Raw genomic sequence first — 22,453 nt, forward strand, 5'->3', positions numbered from 1 at the left:
AAGTCCGGTCTAAATAGCATAAATTGACTAATTTCGTCCCTAATGCTTCCAGCGGCCAATTCTCCAGATGCGCTGAGGAATGCGCAGTTCCAAATTTATACTGTATGGTTCATAGTGATATGAATGGATTCTTTTCTACTTATTCAAATACTAAACTACATATGGATATAAGCTTCACAGATGATAATACGGACGCCAACTGCGACAAGACATTCCGCACTTCCAGTCAGGGATCATGGCCTCGTAGTTGAGCTTCTAGTTCAGACTCTAAAGATCTCAGCTCACGGTAAGCTCTTAAGAGCTTCTAGTGTGTAGACAACAAAACCCCATAACTGCAATGACGAAAACGCTGAGAACCTTAGGCCTTCTATGTTATTCTGCGATCTTGGTTTGACATGTATATTGATCGTATTCCTCTATTGAGGCCGATTGCACTGCCACGACGTCAGGCCGCCCGGAGAGCCCCCATCTGCTTCTCGTCACCAATTTCCTCAACTGTATCGGCAAGAAATACGAAGGTACAATCGCCGAGGAGGTGTATCGTTTGTCTGGTCTTGGCTATGGATGTGCCATTAGCACTTCGCCTTCTTAGAGGGGGTCAACCTTAGATCGACCTTAATGGTTGTTTTGTGATATCTGAGATCGTAAACTTGGCAGGGGCACATGAAGTTGGTCAAGCTGTATGTCATACTTGCGAACATGCTTCGTCTTATATCATACCAGCCTAAAAAGTTTGGCGTATGAGAAGGTTGCATAGCAATGTATCAGTGTAAATTCGGAACTCTGTTTAGCAAGCCTCCTGTTAATGACCAGAAGTTAGGATTTCAGCCACGAATGAGTTGCTGTTCTCACCAACTGTCTGGGCACATCTAATGGGTTTATGAGATCGGGCACTTCTTCAACGCTAGAAAACCTACACAATTCGTTACAAAAGAAGACATACTCCACAAGAAGCTTCTGCTCATTATGCAGTGTATGTAATCAATGTGTCATGGTGCAAAGAGGAGTAATTGAGAAAAATGTTAAATGAAATACTAAGCTAAGATCGCGTCATATATCGCATGTTATCACTAACCATACATTAAGTATTAATCAAGATTGAATAATTCAGCCATTTAGTCCAACAGTCCCTTCTTGCCATCACCATCAGCATCCTTCATGGGGTTAAGACGGTCAAGGAGTGATGGCTTCTTCTGTTCCATTCCGACACCAGAGTCGCCGCGGGCCTATGAATGATTAGAACGTGCCGTGTTTTACAAATATCCTCAATATAAACTTACATGAGAAGAGTTGCTCTTGAGAGGGTCATTGTGAAGACCTCCAGTCTTCATGGAATCGTACTCGCCGCCAGCGTGGGACTTGTCAAGGCCGGCAGTGTTGGGATTTCCAATACTACCCCTGTTGGCGCCCATGGTGCTAGTGTTGCCCATCATACCAGTAGATCCCATGCCTGAACCAACTCCAGAAGTGCCGGGGATACCTCCCTCACGGCCTTGGTGCTGGTTGTGAGCGGCGCCTGCAGCGGCTGCAGCAGCACCAGCTCCAACTCCTGTGCCGGTGGAGCTGCCAAGGCCTCGGTTCTTGTGTTTGGAAGACTTGCCCAAACCGCGGGATTCTTCGTCGCTAGAGCTCATGGAGCTGCTGCTAGAGCCGGATCCTCGACGATCCTTGTGGCCGAGACCATGACGGTGCTTGCGGGAAGCGGCAGTGGCGCCAGCTCCAGCCATACCGCCTGCAGCAAGACCTTCAGCAGTATGGCCAATTCCATGACCCTCACGGCCAGAGTGGGCCTGGTTCTCGCCATAATTGTCACCATGGCCGTGGAGGTGCATGTTCCTGTCACCTTCAAGCTGCTCATTCTGGAGTTCTTGTCGATAAGGCTTAGGGCATCCCTCGAACTCAGTAAGTTTCTGGGCAGCTCTCTCACCAAGACCACCGCGCTCGGAGGTAAACTCATCTAGAGTCTTGGTGGGAAGCGTGGAAGTTCCATGGTAAATGCTTTCGTTATGATGAACTTCATGAATCGGAATGGTTGTATGCACCACATGGTTCTGAATCGTTTCCTTCTGGATTACAGGCTGTATTCTTTCATGGATATGGTGATGAACTATTCACGCGTTAGCCGTTAATGCTATAATCCGGCTTGATGGAATACTTACTTCGTTCGCCAGTAACGGTAGGAGCAGTCTCTGTGGAATGGGTTGTGGCATGTGTTTCGGTAGTATCGCGGAACTTGGCAGCCTCTCGATCAAGAGTAGCCCGCGTGTCCTGTTCATTGCCGTGATGGAATTCCTTATGCTGAACTGCTTTGAGATCATGGTGGTGTTGTTCCGGCAGCACTTCTCTATGCGCCAGAGGTTGAATGGTTGTGTGGTGATGATCCTGTAAATCATGGGATTAGGTTCAGGGTTTTTTGTCAACAATAGTATTCACTCACCTGATGGACTTCTTTATCCAATGCGGTCGTCACTTGCTCGTGTTGGTGACTTTTCTTGGCCTCCTGGGTGACATGGCTGTTCAATTCTTCCGTAACAGTAGTTTTGTGTTTTCCGTCATTGGAAAGGAAGCTAGAAACGGCAGACTTTGCTTTCTCCATTGTGGTTGATTTGGGTTGTTGAGTTGAGTTTCTGTTGATGATGTGGCGGGAGAGTGATGATGAGAATAAAGTAAGAACAATTCGAGGTGCATTTATCAATCTTATATAGCACACGACGTATAAATTGTGAGCATCGTGGACGTCATCGCATGTGAGCTTCCGGTTCAGAATCTAAAGGTCTCAACCAAACGGTGAGTTCCAAAGGGAGGCCCGGCTTCGAACATTAGTGTGTGGGCCACATGGTAATTGTGACTTCAATGATGATGATGATGAGCTTCCAAGCCTTCCATGTCATCCCGCGATCTTCATTCGGTACGCATCTTGATCTTGTTCCCCTCTTATGACCGATCATTGCACACGTCAACCTCCCTTAGCGCACTTGCGGCAGAGAAACAATTACAAGCAATCAGCTTTCGTCCTGTTCAGCTGAGTTCAGGGATTATCAACGTCACGATCGGTGATTGCTCGCGGGACAGCTGCTCCGGTGTGACAAAGCCCTGTCTCACCCACCCAAGTTGGCGGGTCAAGCATATACGATTGCCCCATAGAGGTTGATCCGCAAGCAGTATTCGTTTCTGGCGATACCCTCGTCCCCAATTTCTCCGTTCGGATATAGCATGACATGGGGAAAGGGGAAGTGATGAGCGTGTTGTGGGCGAGTGGCTGAGACTAGCTCTCAGATTAGCATAGCTAAGCATCTACTAGCGCGACTCTAGCTAAGATGAAAGATGTCATAGAGCCTCAGATACGCAAACTTCCACCATGATCCTCGCCGTTGATCCCGGGAGTGTGATCTTGACCTGCTGTTGACATCGCGATCGATTGCAGTAGAGCAGCTAAGGGCACCAGAAATGTTGACCTCGGAGCTAGAGGATGCAAAAATAAATGATCCAAGCGTATTGTCTAAGAAAGCATAAACTGATTTGCTAATTTCGTCTACTTTGCATCTAGTGGCTCACTTTTCTGATCCTGGAGTGAGATGATGTAAGTATGCGTTATGCATCGGGCCCATTGATGATGACATGAGGTTCTTCTGAATCAAATAGAGTTGATTCAAGTTTGGCTGGAACGGGCTGGGCCTGGTCTGGCCTGATCTGGTCTGATGGATGGCCTCAGAAATCTAAGACCTCAGCTTTTCTCCGACTAGGGAGGCAGGCAATCAACCAACACAATTGACCCTTGCGTGGCAAACTACCCTATCAATAGTCTATACCATTCTATAGTATCACTAATACACAAACAAGTCTCCCTAACTTCAGTTGATCTCTTCCTTGTTTTTGCATATCCCTCCCCTTATCCTGTTATCTTTGAGCACCTTCTTTCCACTCATACGTGTACCCGGCTCTAATGGCGGGTCGTCTCAAAGATGCCATCAAGAAGCGAGCTTCACGTCTGCTCCATAGAAACAAAGATGAAAAAAGAGACACACCTGAGGGTGCAGACTCACAGCCTTCAAGCAACAGAAACAGTCTGAATTCCTCGAGTAGAAAGTCACAGCCACGCCATCGGAAGTCATTGAGTCTCTTGAGTCGAAGCTCAAAGACAGAACGACAAGATAGTCATGACGTCCACCAGACACAGGCGTCCAATGTACATCCAGCGATTCAGCCGTTGGAGGCAGATTTAGAGCCCAAAACTCCCAGATTAGAGCGTCAACGTCCCGGTATCAAATCGGAAGACGCCGATGATCAAACCGCTGATGGTAATGTCCAAGGCAAAGATTATTTCGATGGTATCTCGGACCAAGCTGCTCGGCAAGATCAACCGAAACAGGAGAACGCGAACCATACAACACACCAAGACACAAGGCCAGCCAACTCACCTGATGCGGTTGAACTCGAGAGAAGGCTTTCCCGTCTAGCTGTCTCGCGGCAAGAGTCGGAGCTTCCTGAGATAGATATCGCCCCTTTGACACCTTTTGAATACGTCCAAGAGGTCGATACTGCGCAAGCGAAGCTCTCACGGCTTGCGATCGGGCAAGAAGGTCCTGAGAAAGCATCAACACACATCGAGCCCTTATCTCAAGAGTCTGACGTTAACCTTGAAGCCAACACCAGCCAAGAGGCCAAAGCCAAACACAATTTGGAAGCCATCCATTCTCGAGACGCCGAGTTCGATCGCATCAACGAGGAAGTTCAAGCCAGCACAAACGGTGAAGCCAACTTCCACCTACAGAATAGCCTGGACTTTGACCGGACAGTTCACCAAGACCGAGAACCGGTGGTTCAGGAAACCATTAAACCGCACGTGCATACGATATATGAGCCGAAACGCACGCTGTCGATTCACCATCATGAGCATCGAACTCTGATCCAGCCGATCAAAGACCCCAACCCTACCATACTTCCAGAGCAACACTGGCTTCAAGATGACAAGACGGGAGAGATATATAGAATCCCTGACGAATTAGGAAAGCAACTGATGTAGATTGGGTTTGTCAGAATTTTTGTTTGTTCTTGTTTTGGTTCAAGAAGCGTAGGCGAAGAGTTTGAAGTATTCTTGGTATATCTGATGAGACAAGCAACAGTCTGTCTTTGTTCCTCACGTGGATAGTATACAGTCATAATGCGATAGAGTTCATATAATAACTTTGTTATGACTTTTAGATGCAGAGCGAAGGGCGAAGTAAGTTGATATCATATATAATCAATTCCAGCTGAAGAATGGCTGCATCATGCTGCATCAAGGTTTACGTTGATTTCGTGTCCTTTGTCCCATGCTGATTGTTCTAGGGTAGCTGCAGTGGGTACCATGACCCATCATCAACCAACCACAATTCAAGGAATCTCCAGTTCGGGATAAACTTCAACGTGGCCTATCATGAAACCCAACTTTAGTATCAACGACCAGCCATTCTAGTCATTTCAAGGGAACTTGTATGTAATACACAATATTAAGGGATATGAGGATCCTCTATTGTAGTCACCAAAACAGGACACATTCGGTACCTAGGCTCCGAAAGAGACCCACTGAGCCATGAACGGCGGGAATATTCTCGAATCTGGAGTTGAGAGGCCAAGTCTCCTCTATTCACGGAATATATCCCGATAAAACATTGCACATTCCCTTTAATGTATCAATTGATACTTGCCTCTCTCAATGTTGCATTAATCACAGGCAGAAGCTGATGTGAGTCACTGATTATAGAAAGCCATAGAAAGCATCACGATCTTCCGTATATTCCAACATGTTCTCTCATCACTAAATCATGGTGGCGCTGTAAATAACCCCTGTGATTGAGGCGCTCACTGTTTAAGTGTGCCAGGGGTTCGACAGCCTTGTCCTACAAACACTGTACAAAAGTATCTCCCCCACTAAATTTTCAGGGAGAGTAACCTCCAAAGGGCGGCATGTACAGTGCCAAAGCCCCACTCCCGAAAAAGAGACCCCTGTCACGTGGGGCTACGAATGATGTGAAATCTGGCCTTTTGTGCCATTTGGACACCTCAACTTTTTTTGGAGACACGACAACCGAAGAGCACCTTACTTAATAAGTTGTCGGCCTTTCCTCTTCTCTAACCCGCTTCTTCCAACATTCAAAGATACCCCCTTCTCTCAACAATTCATAAAATCTGTGTGCAAGGCAAGAGACAGCCTTTGCTTGATCATAGATTGATTTGTTTTTCTTTTCTTTTCCCATCATAAAGTCTTGTTGCACTGCCAATCAGTAAAGCAACTACATACACAGAGCTCATCATGGCTCGTTCAAGGAGCTCAATGGCCCTTGGCCTGGGACTCCTTTGTTGGATCGCCCTCCTCTTCTCTCCTCTCGCCTTCGTTCAGACCGTTCAGGCTGACGATGTTGACAGCTACGGCACTGTCATTGGTATTGTACGTTTCTCCCAACTCCCATCATGACTTGACCCCGCTAACCGACTCCCACAGGATTTGGGAACTACTTACAGCTGTGTCGGTGTGATGCAGAAGGGCAAGGTCGAGATTCTCGTCAACGATCAGGGTAACCGAATTACTCCTTCCTACGTCGCCTTCACCGAGGATGAGCGTCTCGTTGGAGACGCCGCCAAGAACCAGGCCGCCGCTAACCCCACCAACACCATCTACGATATCAAGTATGCACTCCCCTGACTTCTCTGCACTCCAACAATCGCTAACATCTACTCTTCAGGCGTCTCATTGGCCGCAAGTACTCCGAGAAGACCCTCCAGGGAGATATCAAGCACTTCCCCTTCAAGGTTGTCAACCGTGATGACCGTCCCGTCGTCCAGGTTGAGGTCGATGGTGCCAAGAAGCAGTTCACTCCTGAGGAGATTTCTGCTATGGTTCTCGGAAAGATGAAGGAGGTCGCCGAGGGCTACCTCGGTAAGAAGGTCACCCACGCCGTCGTTACCGTCCCCGCCTACTTCAACGTAAGTTTCAGCAGCTCAGCTTCTTTGCACGACCAGCCAGCTAACCCCTCCACAGGACAACCAGCGACAGGCCACCAAGGACGCCGGTGTTATCGCCGGTCTCAACGTCCTCCGAATTGTCAACGAGCCCACCGCCGCCGCTATCGCCTACGGTCTTGACAAGAACGACGGTGAGCGCCAGATCATTGTCTACGATCTTGGTGGTGGTACTTTCGATGTCTCTCTCCTCTCCATTGACGACGGTATCTTCGAGGTTCTTGCTACCGCTGGTGACACTCACCTTGGTGGTGAGGATTTCGACCAGCGTGTCATCAACTACTTCGCCAAGCAGTACAACCAGAAGAACAACGTCGACATCACCAAGGACCTCAAGGCCATGGGTAAGCTCAAGCGTGAGGCCGAGAAGGCCAAGCGTACTCTGTCTTCTCAGAAGAGCACCCGTATCGAGATCGAGGCTTTCCACGCCGGCAAGGATTTCTCCGAGACCCTTACCCAGGCCAAGTTCGAGGAACTCAACATTGACCTCTTCAAGAAGACCATGAAGCCTGTTGAGCAGGTTCTCAAGGACGCCAAGCTCAAGAAGTCCGAAATTGACGACATCGTTCTTGTCGGTGGTTCCACCCGTATCCCCAAGGTTCAGCAGCTCATTGAGGACTTCTTCAACAAGAAGGCTTCCAAGGGTATCAACCCCGATGAGGCTGTCGCTTTCGGTGCCGCTGTTCAGGCCGGTGTTCTTTCCGGCGAGGAGGGTACTTCCGGTGTCGTCCTCATGGATGTCAACCCTCTTACCCTCGGTATTGAGACCACTGGTGGTGTCATGACCAAGCTGATTCCCCGTAACACCGCTATCCCTACCCGCAAGAGCCAGATCTTCTCCACTGCTGCCGATAACCAGCCCGTGGTTCTTATCCAGGTCTTCGAGGGTGAGCGATCTCTTACCAAGGATAACAACATCCTCGGAAAGTTCGAGCTTACCGGTATCCCCCCTGCCCCTCGTGGTGTCCCTCAGATCGAGGTCTCTTTCGAGCTCGACGCCAACGGTATCCTCAAGGTCTCTGCCCACGACAAGGGCACTGGCAAGCAGGAGTCTATCACTATCACCAACGACAAGGGCCGTCTCACTCCTGAGGAGATCGAGCGCATGGTTGCCGAGGCTGAGAAGTACGCTGAGGAGGATAAGGCTACCCGTGAGCGCATTGAGGCCCGAAACGCCCTTGAGAACTACGCTTTCTCCCTCAAGAACCAGGCCAACGATGAGGAGGGTCTTGGTGGCAAGATCGACGAGGAGGATAAGGAGACTGTAAGTTTACAAAATACTCATAACAACGAAAGCAAAGCACATGCTAACAAATTCCAGATCCTCGATGCTGTCAAGGAGACCAACGAGTGGCTCGACGAGCACGGCGCTGACGCCACCGCCGAGGACTTCGAGGAGCAGAAGGAGAAGCTGTCCAACGTCGCCTACCCCATCACCTCCAAGATGTACCAGGGAACTGGTGACTCTGGTAGCGAGCAGGATGACAACATCCACGATGAGTTGTAAACGCATAGACTGATGTTTGGGAAAAGAACATAAATAAAACCATTCTGGTGTTTGGTTGGAGCTTCCCTGCGCAGTATGCAAAGTAGATAGCGCAATGTTATGATGATTTTCAGCCAATGATGTATTCAACTTGGCTTGGCTTGCATGAGTGATATGGTTTGAACCTATTTGTGCCACGTCTAATGAATATGCTTTTGTTGCCTAATGTTACTTCACTTGGTCAGATCTCAAGCAGGGTCACCAGTCTATTAATCCATGCCTTTTGATGTACATGTAGCACCGGATGGACGAGAGATCGACTGACTGCCAGCTTGGTATTTGGACGAGTTTGGAGGTGCTCGATGGTGAGTTGCAGGAGGAAGAAGCTACTGTGCGTACAGAAGCCTCTCTTATCGCCCTCTCGTCATAGAGTTTGGTTGTTGCTCATGTAGAGAATTGGTCTATCAAACTTAAAGCTGCACTTAATTAGCAGAAAAAATGGCCTCTTAAGTCTTAGGATATGAAAATAAGTAGCCTAAGGGCAATGGCTCGTGTGATCCGGTACCAGGTTAGGGATTCATTCTGATACAGGTGTCGCGGACAACAAGCTGTCTCATCTAACCAACCGATCTAATGGAGGGAAAGCTCAGAGCCTGGTACTGCTTACGGGCAGGGTCAAGGTATACATAGGACTCGTAGTTCCAAGGGAGGCTACATCGTCATATTTACAAAATCCCAAAATCTTGACTGCTGTGCTGACACATTGTTGTACTGGAACTGAGCCTCTTATGCTTCTAGTGGACAATTTTTCTGATACCCTGAGGCCGGGGCTGTGACTGCATAATGCGTTAGCGAAGCCTTCCATCAACTCCAGGAATGATAGCCACGATTCAACAAACCGTTAAGTGCGTCTCCCACATTGCCTGCAGTCCATCGGACCAGGTCCCCGGGCGACACCGCGTGGAGGTTGTGGGAGTCCGACTTCGTCGCCCTTCCCTCCATCCCAACCCATAACGCACAGCGACTCTGGCACGTTGGCTCAGCAGTGCCGGCAACAAACTCACCCGCGCCGTAGATAGGTCACGTTGGCTGTTCAATCCACTTCCATTACTCAATATCATCCCACTTTCCAACCTTATACCGCTTCTTTGGGTTCTCGGGTGGATCAAGAATCTTGTTCTGATCTTCCCATAGCTTCAATGCCTTGTTCCATGCGTATTTAGTCAAAGTTGGGTTCCCATTCGCATCCACGACTGAGTATAGTGCCCAGTACGCGTCGATGGCCTCCAAATATGCATCCCGTCTTCTCTCATCAATCTTCCCATTTGCGTATCTTGCTTCAATATCGGGTCTGTATGATTTGACGGCGGCTTGGAAGCTCAGAACACCTACCTCCCGACAAACTATTACCCAGGAAGGTACTCAGTAGTACCTAAACTCATAACGACGCAACCATGTCTAGACTCTATGCCCATACTATCGTTTTTACCCCTTAACTGATAAAGACAAGCAACCAGGACTTTCCAAACATTCGATTGCTTCGAACAAGAACAGTTAGCTCTCTTGACTTCTTTAATCTTGCCATTCTTCCATGGTTAGTTCCTTTACTATCTGAGGTGACAGTACTACCTGACATATGGCAAGTAATAGATCAAGGAGTGTTACTTCGTATGGTACAAGAAGCGCTATGTCGAGGTAAGGAGGCATAAGAGACGAAATCAGTAGGTCACTTTATGCCCACTTGCCCTGCAGTATAGCACGCAGAGAGTTCTCTGCCCGTAGATCTGACGGGGAGTAGACCAACTAAGCAAGCTCAGCTGGGCACAGAAGTGCAAGACACATCTTCATTAGTAAAAGCTACTGTATTTAATATTATCCAAGAGCATATGATAGATGAATATAGGAAATTATAAAAGGAGAAAAGTCAGTCGCTGGGTATCAAAGTTTCCACTGCCTTTTTAGTGCAATGACGCAGAAGGACGTATTAATCCGTGAGAGAAACCTTGTACTACAACTTGTAGCCCTAAATGAGACTCCCATTCTACACTATTCATCATCCTCATACTCGTCAATGTAAACGACCCAGCCGAACGCATCCTGTGAGAAGTCGTGGCTCATCGTGGGATCCTTCACCTCGTTGTCCCGACGAACAAGAAGTCTTAAAACGTCCTGAGGTACGGGGCCGCCCCGTCCAAGAGAGTGATCAAAATCCGCGTCCGACGGATAAGAACTCGATATGAAGAGACGATCAAGTTTCTGAATAAATTTCGACGCAGTAGCTGGTGATTCGTCGCCTGTATAGTTAACGACATCGGCCCAGTCGACCTCGATATACTCCGCATCGCAGTCCCGATACATCGTAGCATGATGTTTAGAAAGATTGGTGAACCACTTAGCCTCTTTGTCGATGATCCATAGCCCCTCGACGTCAATTCGAACCGAGTCATTCTTGTCAAGCAGATATGACAAGTACCCCCGCGCAGAATTCTCCATTCTCAAATCATAAATCCAGTCCGGAACATCTGTAAGCCAGCTACGACCAAATTCGAGGGTAATGTTGTTAGGTATGAGCTCATGGTGATAATCATTATTGTAACGGATAAATGACATCCGTATCTCTGGATCATAATGTGGTTGTTGCAGAGCGACCCAATCCTCCACCTGGATGCAAAAGATGTCTCTGGCGGGATAGACGAGCATACGGCACTCGTCTTCGTCTTGGCACGTATCGATGATTGCAGGGTGAGCAGATTCATGTCCCCCAGGCCAGTCCGCAGGGCACTTGGAGAAGGAGTCATTATCGACAATGGCTTGTTTTTGAATTCTGACCCAATCGTAAAAGTGTGAGTGTTGGGCGATAACCTCCCGCGACTCTTTGCACGCTTTCCAAAGGCCGCCATCGATCAAGTAAGAGGATCTGTTTTTGCTTTGCGGAGGTATTTGTTCCCGATATTGATGCCAATTGCAGGGTGATGAGACTACCTCTCCATCTTGGACGTCGACGTACTGCAGACGGCGATCGGAGGGAGTGGATACGAGACATGCCACTCCCCAGATCTGCAGTCGCAGTTCCACTGGTAGTCTGGCGAAGGGGTGGAAGACAGACAAAGACATGTGGTAGGCCGTAGTTTGAAGATTGTGATTAAGAAGTAAGTTGACGTCGAGCCCAAAGATAGGATATACGACGTAAGAGAAGGTCTAAGTGAGTAAGGGTGAAACCAATGTTAGCGAATGCGAGTACAGAAAAGAAATAAAGGAAATTGGGTGACGGACGGATATTATATACTATTTGTAGTGAATTAGTAAAGTTTGTATTTTGTAAGAGAGTTCCAATCAAGCTTCATTGAAGGAGCTTCGTCATGTGAACGACGACTCGGCTTCTCTGCCTACCTGTCTATAGAAGAAGCGTTGTATTTTCCCCAACTCTATGTTATTTAAAACCGTATGCTATCAATCTTAAAAAAGGGAAGTGGCAGTCAAAACGCATGTACCTAGGTGTCAGTCGCAGTCTTGTTGGGAAAGTCATTTATTAAGAAAAACTTGGGTTTGATATATCGGGTTTTTGATCTGCATGGATCCTTCAGTATTAAATTTACGAGAAAACCTTGAGAAGACTCGGGCTCGGCAGACAATCCAGCCCTCAGGGTATCGGAAAAATTGGAAGCATAAGAGACGAAAATAATAAGACACTTTATGCTTCTTGGGGTATAGTTCTTAGGTTACTTATTTTTATATCCGAAGACTTTGGAGGCTATTTTTTGTGCTACCCAGTAGCCAGCGCACAAATGGAGAGGATGAACAGTTTCATTCAATGACAATAATCTTAACGTTTCCTACTCTTTATTAACGCTATGAAGATATAACCATGAGTTGTATAACGCTTTGACTGTAAACCGAATCGATATCCCTTTTCTTAATTCTAACTTGTTATTCCGAAACATCGGTCCTCATTCTTTCTTCCACTCTTCGCATACGATTGCCGATGTCTCTTTGTAAAAAGTCATACCACTTTCGATATCCATCATGAGTCAGGTGAATTTGATCATCGCTCATGATCTCCTGGTGATCAGCTCTAAAGGGCAAGAACGAGACTGCGTCGTCACTTTGAGAAACAATTTGTCGTAGCATCTCGTTTGCGTTCTCAATAATATGCTTGTAGAATCCATGCTGTTGAAAGAACGAAGTGATGACGATCTCCGCATCTGGAAACTTATCTCGCAGGCTGGTGACTACTCTGCCATAGGCTTGGGCATCCGGTTTTGACAAGCCATTCTCGGTGATATCGCCGTCTCCCATTTGAAGGTAGATGATGGTGAGGTTCGACTGGTGCTGCTTAAGACAACGAAGAAAGCCTTGGTCGATAAGACGTTGAACATTTCGGATCCTGTCGGCTCCCAAGCTACCGCCCAGGTTCAAGACGTTAGGGTTTTCCTTGAAGCGGCGGTCATGAGCTGTGTAGTATTTGAAGCGCCCGAAGAGGGAAGTTCCAAGAAGTGCGATGGTGTACCTGCCCGGAGGGTTGGTCTTGAATTGCCGAATGAGGAAATCATCGGTGAAAGCGGGTGGCTTTTCTGACATGATTACAGAAGAATGATTTCTGATTGATGTAATGATTGATGAGATAGAAGTGATTGGTATGATGAAAGATAGAAGTTGACTTTGAGTCTTTTGTTTGGAAAGTGTTGATACCTACCTGTGTTCACCCGGGTAGTTTTGTTGACAGAGGCAGGAGCAACAGACGGTAGAGAATGCGCATTTTATACTCAAAAGGAAGTATACAAAAGTCTGTTTGTTCTAGAGAAGTAGAGTTTAGAGTCTAAAAGGTCGAAACTTACATACGGTTGAACTTGTTGGAAATGTTGTTGTGGCTACTCTTCAGGGTATTAAAAATGCTGGAAGCATAAGAGACGAAACTAGTAGGTCAGTTTATGCTCCTTAGACTACTTATTTTTATACCCCAAGACTGATAGGAGGCTATTGTTTCTGCTGCCTGCTAGTCACTTCCCTGTTTAAGATCGATAGTGTACGGCTTTAAATAACATAGAGTTAGGAAAAACACAATGCTTTTTTTGTAGGCCTAGGCATATGCGTTTTGATGCTGCCAATGCTATGGCCAGGCGTGACAGCTGCTAACACCATGTGCAGCGCAGACAATACGGAGTGTTTGTGTTGGCAGCTGATGGCAGCTGTCACAAACGACCACCTATTCAGCTGCCATTTTTAATAACTAAGTTCGCATTTGTTCAAAACAGAGAATCGTTTCTTCTCTCTGCATCAGACTTCTCATCCTCACACTATCGTGAGAAGTTTCACCCGCAACGTTGGGTAACAACAACCTCGCCCATCATGACCAAATCCAGCAACGAATTTATTGAATCTCTCCATGCTCTCTTTCTTGAAGCCAGATTGAAAGGCCTCAATCCAGAGACCGAGTTTGTTCACCTGCGTAGCAAAATCGTCGAGTGTATCTCAAACCGCAATCACACTACCCCAACACGAGTAAACCGCCTCTCACTCCTATTCACAGATGGCTCAAAGCCCGAAACACGCCTGGTATCACCTTCATCTGACATGGAAATTAATGAAAAACGAGCCCAGCTCTATTCTGCAAACACTGCATCTGAGTTCATCGAAGTCTTGAAGGGCCGTCACGAGCACAAGTCTAGTCGAAAAGATTCCAAAAAGAAGACTTCAGGAAAGAAAAGATCGATTAGTCCTCCTGAGAGCCCGAAAAGCAAGGTTCAGAAGCGCCTTGAAGCAGCGGCCGCATCAAAGGCCACAACTGCGACCGAGGACAGTCCCAAGAAGCGCATCAGGGTTTTCACGAAAGGAGGCGACAAGGATGCCAACAACTCTCTCGCACCCAAAACTTCACAGCAGACAAACACCAACACTGTCGCCGAGCCGACTGCAAATGAAGAATCACCTGTTCCAGCTAACCAAGAGATGCTGAACCTCAAGGAGGCCAACCCTAGCAGTGGAAAGGCTGCTGAAAAGAATGGGACAACGAACGCACAACAGGAGTCAAACGAGAAAGGGGCGGACAGCAGCGCAACGTTTCCCAAGCCTTCGAACTCTGAAGAAGACACTCCTATGGAAGACGCCTCAGTCACCAGCACTGATAATCATCTGCCCCCATTCTGCCGATCTGACATCCTCGACGTTATTACTGTGGTCAAAGATGTCACTGCAAACCAATGGGATGAATTCAAGCCAACGCTTCTCGGCATGCTAGACAAACTGCAAGGAGATCCAACACCCGAACAAGAGGAAGCAGCCGTGAGACGCCTTCGGTCGGCCATTGCCAGTATTGAGCAAGAGAGATCTCTGATTCCTACCGAAGCTTGGGAAAGGTACGAAGGGAAACTCTTCAAGAAAGCAAAGGATGGAGTTTTTGATGCCGACTGGAGTACACGACTGTCCAAAATCAGCAGAATCATCTGGCTGGAGGAAGAATTGGCTGCTATGATGAGTAAGGACTGGAATCGTCTTCGTGCAGCGGCACGAACCTGGGCCATTCTTGCCGAGGTCGCTGGTCCTATAATGGAAGAAGGGGATGAACAGCGTTCAAACGAATGGCTGATTGAGAAGCTTGGGGACATTGATTTCATGGAGAAATTGTTTGCGTGCAAAGAGCGACTTGCAGCAATCAAGGCATGAGGCTCGGATAGGGGACGAGATTACTATCTTGTTGGCGAGATCTTCTCTGGTCAAGGCCAGATGGATCGTTATTGCCCGCACATGACAATTGGTGATATTTTTTGGTAACGGAGGAGTTTGACTATCAATGGTTTCGAATGATGAATACGATAATATTAGGAGACATAGCAAAAGTTGATTCACTTTTAAGTGACAGTTGACAGAAGTGACTTCAAAAGTCGTTGTCTAAGCTCCACGTGACCTCGTGTCTCCCCTGAAACGCGTAATCGCGACAGGCTAATACAATGACGACATGAACGCTCTTTCTTTTGTCTAGTTCCAAGATAGGTATTCATTAATAACATTGAATGAAAAATTTGATCCTTTTATTTGAGTCACTCTATCTCTACCACCGAAATGCCTCCTCGAAAACGTGCCGTAGAGGCCATTAGTACCACTCGCCGAACTTCCCGGCGCACATCCACCAAAAGTCAATACTTTGAAGGTACCGATGACACCGAAGAGAGTGATGCGCCACCAGCAAAGAAGCGCGGAAGACCCCCAAAGAAGCAACTAAAAAAGGAAGAATCCGAAGAATCATACGGAGATGAATTAGCCCAGGATGAGCCAGAGGAAGACGACAACGACGACGACGAGGAAGATGAAGATGCCCCTATGAAGGTTACTTTCATCCCCTTGGTGAAGCTGCGAGACACAGAAGGTGTGGAATATCAAGATTTCAAGTTACACAAGAACACATTGCTATTCTTGAAGGACCTCAAAGCAAACAACCAGCGACCTTGGTTAAAGTGTTAGTACAACACACCAGTCACTCTAGAACCTCGACTGACATATATAGCACATGATGAAGAGTATCGGCGTGCTCTAAAAGACTGGAACTCGTTTGTCGAACGTACATCAGAATCGGTGATTGATCTGGACGAGACAATCCCCAAGCTACCCATCAAGGACCTGAGTTTTCGCATCCACAGAGACATCCGCTTCAGTAAAGATCCTACGCCATACAAGGTACGGATGATCCCCTTGATTACCCTCTAGATCTCTACTCACAACTGTAGCCTCACTTCTCTGCTGCATGGTCTCGCACAGGCCGTAAAGGTCCTTACGCCTGCTATTACATCCACTGCGAGCCCAAGAAATCCTTCATTGGCGGTGGTTTGTGGTGTCCCGACGGTGATCAGATGCATAAGCTTCGCGCCAGTATTGACGAGCGGCCAAATCGATGGCGTCGTGCCCTGAACGACGAAGCCTTCAAGCGCATGTTTCTACCCAAAGCAGCCAAGAAGTCTGACCCAGAGGCAGCGTTGCTTGCCTTCGCCGAGAAGAACCAAAATAATGCGCTCAAGACAAAGCCGAAAGGCTTCACTACAGAACACCGGGACATCGCACTTTTGAAGTTGAGGAATTTCACTGTTGGGACTCAGATTGACGATGATCTATTCTATCGCGATGATGCGCAGGAGAAGATTAGTGATATTATTCGCCCAATGATTGGATTTGTAAGTCGCATGTTCCGTCTGCTGTTAACTTGACTCACACACTCAGGTTACGTTCTTGAACAGCATTGTTATGCCCGACCCAGGTCAGGATGATGAGAGCGATGAAGATGACGAAGTCGAACAAGAGAATTCCGAAGGAGAGCCCGATGACGACGATAACAGTGGCGAAGAGTAGATCCTACTACAGAACTGATGTGACATCAAGGCATAACTCTTGATTGGAAAACGTTTGGATTATGCAAGCGAATTAATTGATAATGTACAAATATCTATACCGCCATTATATCTAGCACAGATCAAACAAAGCAACGCTAGGATCGTGGTCGCTAACCTCGCCTGCCGTGTCCTGCCAAGTGTTGATGTGCATATGCTCATACTTGATACCCTTGCGCAATTCCTTGCTGATGAACATGTGGTCAAGTGCCTGACAGTTGCTGTCGAACAAGTATGTGTATCTCTCAGTCATGGGGATCTTGGCGGCATCGTCGATGTCAACGAGACCAGAGGTCTCGACGAAAGCATCGATTGGTGCAACGTCAGCAAACTCGTTGAAGTCACCGGCCACAATAACGTGAGCCTTCTTGTCCTTCTTGAGGATCTGTGCAACAAAATCCTACAGATTGTTAGTTTATCATGCGACGTCAAAGAGAGTTGGGAACTTACAGCAGTGACTTTAGACTGCTCAGTGCGCTTCTCAACACCCTTGTTGACAGGGGTACGAGCATCGCCGTGCATAGAAGATGAACCACCCTTGCTGCCAAAGTGCACGTTGATAGTGAAAAAAGACTTCTTGGTGCCCTTGACAGGCTTCCACTCGGCGGCAAGAGGCTTGCGGCTGTTGTCCCACACAGAGTTGGCGGGATCGATACGGCCGGGGTTGAACTTGAGCGAAGGGCCGTCGAGGACAGCATTAACATCTCCAGCCTTGCCTTCGTTGGGGTTAACAAGCTCGATAACGTCGGGACGGTAGAGGTATGCCTGACGGATGTTACCGCCGGGTTGACCACCATCAAGGTTGTTGTCAGGCACAACCTCAGCCCACTCATACGCGACACCGCTAGCCTCTTCGATACCATCAGCAAGGGCAGCGAGGGTCTTGTTGGCCGATACGACACCATCGTTAGCAGCACCGCTGTTGTCCTGAACCTCCTGAAGGAAGATCAGGTCAGGAGTGCGTAGCTTCTCGACGATCTGCTTAACAACAAGAGGCAAGTGAGCAGAATCGGGGTTCAGGTTCTCAGTGTTGTAGTCAGCAACGGTGATGCCCTTGCAGGATCCCTTGCTGGCGAAGCCAACGGCAGGGTGCTCTGGGTTAGATCGCTTGCTGACTTTGACGGCAGTAAGAGGAAGGATACGGTAGAAACCAAAAGCGTATGTTACAACGCCAGTGATATCGCCAACAAAGTCACCAAGCTTGGTGTCGTCGGGGTTCTTTGTACCATCCAGAGGTGAGCCAATGACGATGGCCTCGGGGTTAGCATCTAGATATCAAGTCAGTCAAGCCAACAATTGGTGCGCAAGATCAACATACCACTGCCAACCATAGTCAAGCCACCCTGCTTGTTCAGACCAGAGACCTTCCAATTACCTCTGACCCAGAAATCGCCAAAATTGTTAGGTCGGCTAAGAGCATAGCCCTTGGAAACAGTGACAAGCTCGCCAGAAAGACTCTCCCAGAAATCGAGACCGTACGAGTTGGGCTGCAGCTTGGGGTTGGCCACTGAAACGAGGCTCTTGTTGTTGGGCACGGCAAAGACATTGCCGTCGTCAAGCTTGGAGAAATGCTTTCCAGGAGGGTTACCAGTATCCTTGCCGATGACCTTGGGTTTGAACTTGTTGTCAGAGGATTTGACAACAATGTTCTTGGGAGAAGAAAGCTCTGTGAGGTAGACGTAGTCCTTGTTGGATCTGGAGATGTTTTAGCGATACTTCAACTGACTGATTGACTTGGCAAGACTTACCTGTACTCCTCAATGAAACCATCAAGGGTAATAACGTCGCCTACAGCAACATTGCCGACGGCTGACTTTCCAAAGATGTACAATCCCTCGGATGTAGCAGCGCTACGATCAGGCTTTGTAGATCGCAGGTAAAACCCATTGCTACCCACAGCTGTAACAAGACCCTCTACACCTGTGACATTCTTTCCCTGGTAAGGCGAAAGGTACCGATCACCGTTGATCTCGGCAATGGTCAAGGCCGTGACCAACGGACTGATGAGGGAAGAGACAAGGAATTGGAGCTTCATATTTGCAGAACGAACGACTGAGAGTCCCTGGTTCCCTTCAATTGATCGTCAGGGCCATGCTCAGCTATTTGTATCCACGATATGGCTCCCAAGACCTACTGTACCTACCTACCTATCCTGGCCTTAGGGGAAAAGCTTCCCTCCCCTGGTACAAAAGACCCAAAGCGATACCGAATCCGCGTAGTGATTTCTCCCCTTGGCAAAGGGTCTATCACTATAAATTGATGTCCAATACCGCTGCCAAGCCTCCAAGTGCCCTATCGATCTGGCACGTTTATCTATGCGCCGAATAGGAAGCGACCACTCAGCGTTGATTGTTCATTTGGCGCCTTTCCTCTTTCTGCAGGTCCCTTTTGTAGCTTTCTGCTTCCTTGCTACTTTTTCGCCTCGGCAATGCTGGGACGTGATCAATTGGAAACCTCTATTGGATGATCTTGTCCTCGTGCAATTTTGCCCGAGAAAGCAAGGAGTCAAATCGGAGATATTGTCTATCGCGGACATGACTTTCCGTTGTTAGACGGAGGGTCGGTGTCATGCAGAATAATGTCATGCTGGCTTATCATTCGTTCTGTAGAAATACATAGAGTTTCTCAGACCACACCTAACTGAACATGGACTTCATCATTGGTTCATAGTCAATTGAACGGGTATCTCCTATTTAAAACTCCAAATATTTATAATAACATGTCTCGTTAGTATAAAACTCTCAAATTGAGATTAAAATCATCAACCACCATCGGTTTCAATGTGGCGAGTTGAAGCAACTCTTGTCTACTATCTTGTAAGAACCCTTGGCCACACACGTGCATATCAGCAGCTAGAGAACCCTGGCAATCAGGAGAACTAGTAGTCCGTAAACACCGCAAGGCAAGATTGATAGTTAGGAGAGCTCCGAAATATCGGGATACTCCGACTTGGTATGCCTCAATTAATAAAATAACTCCGCTCCAGAGTAAGAGTGCGCTCTAGCCAACTGCGTATCCAAAGCAGGTTGCAAAAAGAGCGACGTAATAAAGGAAAGTGAAAATCCACCTCCTCTTCACCACAACTTCTATACCCCAAACCGGGCGCATCAATACTGGACCAAGCTAATCCATAGTGGTCCGCTGCGCAGTCTATAATAAAATGTCCCTTGACCCTGGCATGGAACTACTCAAAACAAATACCAGCTAGAGGCTATTCCAACTCAGTGTCTCGGCTTTGGTGTCTGCTCGTCAGGTCTAATTATTTGGCCACTGTGCACAAGGCTCGCTAGCTGCATCGGGGCCGATGTAAGGACTCGGCACTGGTTGTGTCGTTTGCTTGAATTATAAAGAAATTCAGCCAGTGGTGGTTCCGGCGTCGGGACCATTCGTAAGAGCCTTCTCCTTGCCCTTAGAATCAGGCATATCCAGGTCGCGGTAGAGATTGTGCTCGTAGATGTAGCTGATAACGTCATCGGGAATTAGGAAATCGATTGACATGTTTCGCTTGAGAAGCAGGCGAATCTTTGTGCTACTGATGTCATTGGTGACGACCTAATTTGTTAATGCCATGTGACTACTTCAAGCGTTGCAGGTGGCTTACCTGGCGAATGATATGAATGTTCTTCTCCCATTGCTTCAAGTTCGCAAGAGTTGAGTCAATTTCAGTTCCTGTGCGCTCAAGAGCAAAAACGCCATAGTTGCCCAGAATGTGGTCGAGATCACGCTCGTCCCAAACACCCGGAGTGGACATGGTCTGAATCAGGTCGAGACCGGCAAGTAGTACGATGCGGCAACGCTTTCGGGTACCGTCAGTGCACTCAACGCCTCCCATAACCTCGTTAATCTCGTAGTCAAAGTGATCGAGCACCTTGGCAGTTGGGATATAAGTTGGGCTCTCGGCTTCCCAGGGGTCCACCATGAGCCACTTGGAGGTGTTCTCTGTCGCAAGTCTGCACATCTCAATGCGATGGTGAGCAGGTGCTAGACCCTTCTTCTTGTAGGCGTCGCTGACTACCGGACAGTTAGTTTATTGTTTGCTATTTTGAAATGAGGAATTTACGTACCAGGACTCAAAACTCCAGCAACAACCTCAAAATCTGGTTCTTGTCAGTGGTGTTTCGGATTTTGCAATCAGCAATCAACCTACCCTCATTGCGAGCATGGTCCCGAGCCATAGGAAACATTCGAAGGCTGCTCAAACGTTAGCTACAGTCTTGAAAATTCAATCGTGTCGCATGATATTTCGGGCTTGGAGGGATCCAGTCCGATCAAAGTGGACGATCGCACGAGAAACCCATATTCTGCAGGAAAAACGTACTGAAGGAACGTGATTGGGCTGAAAGAACCACAAGCCACGAGGCATAGCGGAGTTTTATCCGGGGAGCATGATCGCTGGAAGCGGTGCGAAGGGAAGACGTAGTCCTCCCTTGTGTGCTCCTTGACGTATTGGTAGTCACAGGCCATTTTGTTATTATTTGGGTATTGAGATTGGTTTGTGAGAGATGGAAAGTGGCGGGTTGTGCGGAACGAGGGGTTTCGCGATCCGAAAGCAACGGCCGGCGCCGGTGACAGGTGACGGCGGGCGGGAGCGAGGGGCACGGCAGTGTCGGTCCAGAGACCGAACTACGACCGAGTCTTAGGAAATGAACGGGCCTGAGCAGCAAATGTAGGGTCTGAGAAAACCGTCAAAGCGATCAGACGATGGTTGGAATAGTGGAGGTGGCAAGATTGCGGATGTCGTCGCGTTGTCCAGGTGAGAGAGAGCAGCGCAAATATTTGGCGAACCGAGCCGATATGTAGTCTAGACGGCGGCGATGGCGGGGGTTCCGGAAATCAACAAGTATAGTAGAGAACTGTTTTATAGTAGTCGATGATACAAGGCGAGTTTCGTTGTTGGTGGAGGCGGAGTTGTCGCTTGTGAGTAAAAGTGATTGACTGTAAGTAAGCGTGAAAAGATGTTGAGAGAGTTAAGTTGAGTTTAAGAGTAATTGGTAGAGGGAGGAAGAAGGTTTTGTTTCCGGGCCTTCTAGACTGAGAGAATTGGATTCAAATCTCCAGGTATGGGCAGGTATGGTACTGGTACTGTCTAGTGCAGTTCTAGGCAAAAGATGATGGGCAAGCATGGAACTGCGCGTGCACAGAATCCAATCTTAATAAGGAAATATGGGGCAGCATAAGCAAGAAGGAACCTGCCGAACCACTTGGTAGGTCAGTTTCAGGACCACTAAAGGGCCTGAAGCCATTGGAACCCCAGTCCCCGTAAAAACTCTCAACTGCCATGGATCGATGCCTATAGAATTCGCACCCACAAACAGTGAAAGTCCAGGCACGCCATCGAGGTCTGTGGAGTAATTCTCTTCTCTGTTGAGTAAAGGAATTGTTGTTGTTTTGCAATGGTAGCTCATTGCCTGGAATGACTAGTTTCGCTTGTTGTCTCACAATTCACGATGAGTTCTTACAGCTCTTGGCTGTGAGTCGTAACTTTTACAAAGGATACAAAGACAACCAGTCAGTAGACTCTTTCTCCCTTTGTCCGCTTAAACTCTCAATCACTCTCTCAAATCATTCACGTCCTCTAACTCATCGTGGCGGGGTA

The 22,453-nt window shown here is 47.8% G+C and overlaps 9 protein-coding genes across 9 annotated transcripts; 4 read left to right on the forward strand and 5 right to left on the reverse strand.

Annotated features, from left to right (window-relative positions):
• Positions 1 to 1,115: 1,115 nt before the first annotated feature.
• FSST1_000675 (uncharacterized protein) lies at positions 1,116 to 2,596 on the reverse strand (the record flags this gene model as incomplete). Its single annotated transcript, XM_083233143.1, has 4 exons — positions 1,116 to 1,226; positions 1,281 to 2,107; positions 2,160 to 2,382; positions 2,438 to 2,596. 4 exons carry the CDS (start codon positions 2,594 to 2,596, stop codon positions 1,116 to 1,118), a joined length of 1,320 nt encoding a protein of 439 aa, XP_083090857.1.
• A 1,347-nt stretch (positions 2,597 to 3,943) lies between these two features.
• On the forward strand, positions 3,944 to 5,023 carry FSST1_000676 (uncharacterized protein; the record flags this gene model as incomplete). Its single annotated transcript, XM_083233154.1, has 1 exon — positions 3,944 to 5,023. One exon carries the CDS (start codon positions 3,944 to 3,946, stop codon positions 5,021 to 5,023), a length of 1,080 nt encoding a protein of 359 aa, XP_083090858.1.
• Positions 5,024 to 6,292: 1,269 nt separating this feature from the next.
• On the forward strand, positions 6,293 to 8,506 carry FSST1_000677 (Hsp70 family ATPase KAR2; the record flags this gene model as incomplete). The annotated part of the gene is made up of 5 exons (XM_083233164.1): positions 6,293 to 6,427; positions 6,482 to 6,666; positions 6,723 to 6,963; positions 7,019 to 8,263; positions 8,321 to 8,506. The coding sequence occupies 5 exons, from the start codon at positions 6,293 to 6,295 to the stop codon at positions 8,504 to 8,506; spliced, it is 1,992 nt and encodes a 663-aa protein (XP_083090859.1).
• A 2,025-nt stretch (positions 8,507 to 10,531) lies between these two features.
• Positions 10,532 to 11,599, reverse strand: FSST1_000678 (2EXR domain-containing protein; the record flags this gene model as incomplete). The annotated part of the gene is made up of 1 exon (XM_083233175.1): positions 10,532 to 11,599. One exon carries the CDS (start codon positions 11,597 to 11,599, stop codon positions 10,532 to 10,534), a length of 1,068 nt encoding a protein of 355 aa, XP_083090860.1.
• An 813-nt stretch (positions 11,600 to 12,412) lies between these two features.
• FSST1_000679 (uncharacterized protein) lies at positions 12,413 to 13,063 on the reverse strand (the record flags this gene model as incomplete). The annotated part of the gene is made up of 1 exon (XM_083233186.1): positions 12,413 to 13,063. One exon carries the CDS (start codon positions 13,061 to 13,063, stop codon positions 12,413 to 12,415), a length of 651 nt encoding a protein of 216 aa, XP_083090861.1.
• Positions 13,064 to 13,831: 768 nt separating this feature from the next.
• Positions 13,832 to 15,145, forward strand: FSST1_000680 (uncharacterized protein; the record flags this gene model as incomplete). The annotated part of the gene is made up of 1 exon (XM_083233197.1): positions 13,832 to 15,145. One exon carries the CDS (start codon positions 13,832 to 13,834, stop codon positions 15,143 to 15,145), a length of 1,314 nt encoding a protein of 437 aa, XP_083090862.1.
• Positions 15,146 to 15,541: 396 nt separating this feature from the next.
• FSST1_000681 (DUF2461 domain-containing protein) lies at positions 15,542 to 16,819 on the forward strand (the record flags this gene model as incomplete). Its single annotated transcript, XM_083233208.1, has 4 exons — positions 15,542 to 15,935; positions 15,984 to 16,153; positions 16,204 to 16,644; positions 16,691 to 16,819. 4 exons carry the CDS (start codon positions 15,542 to 15,544, stop codon positions 16,817 to 16,819), a joined length of 1,134 nt encoding a protein of 377 aa, XP_083090863.1.
• Positions 16,820 to 16,930: 111 nt separating this feature from the next.
• FSST1_000682 (Endonuclease/exonuclease/phosphatase) lies at positions 16,931 to 18,892 on the reverse strand (the record flags this gene model as incomplete). The annotated part of the gene is made up of 4 exons (XM_083233220.1): positions 16,931 to 17,257; positions 17,308 to 18,125; positions 18,176 to 18,552; positions 18,606 to 18,892. 4 exons carry the CDS (start codon positions 18,890 to 18,892, stop codon positions 16,931 to 16,933), a joined length of 1,809 nt encoding a protein of 602 aa, XP_083090864.1.
• Positions 18,893 to 20,211: 1,319 nt separating this feature from the next.
• Positions 20,212 to 21,321, reverse strand: FSST1_000683 (nicotinamide/nicotinic acid mononucleotide adenylyltransferase; the record flags this gene model as incomplete). The annotated part of the gene is made up of 5 exons (XM_083233231.1): positions 20,212 to 20,409; positions 20,459 to 20,868; positions 20,922 to 20,954; positions 21,005 to 21,048; positions 21,176 to 21,321. The coding sequence occupies 5 exons, from the start codon at positions 21,319 to 21,321 to the stop codon at positions 20,212 to 20,214; spliced, it is 831 nt and encodes a 276-aa protein (XP_083090865.1).
• Positions 21,322 to 22,453: the final 1,132 nt, after the last annotated feature.

The sequence above is a fragment of the Fusarium sambucinum genome, chromosome IV, assembly GCF_050947815.1.
Source record: "Fusarium sambucinum isolate potato_lamoka chromosome IV, whole genome shotgun sequence".
Taxonomy (NCBI): Eukaryota; Fungi; Ascomycota; class Sordariomycetes; order Hypocreales; family Nectriaceae; genus Fusarium; species Fusarium sambucinum.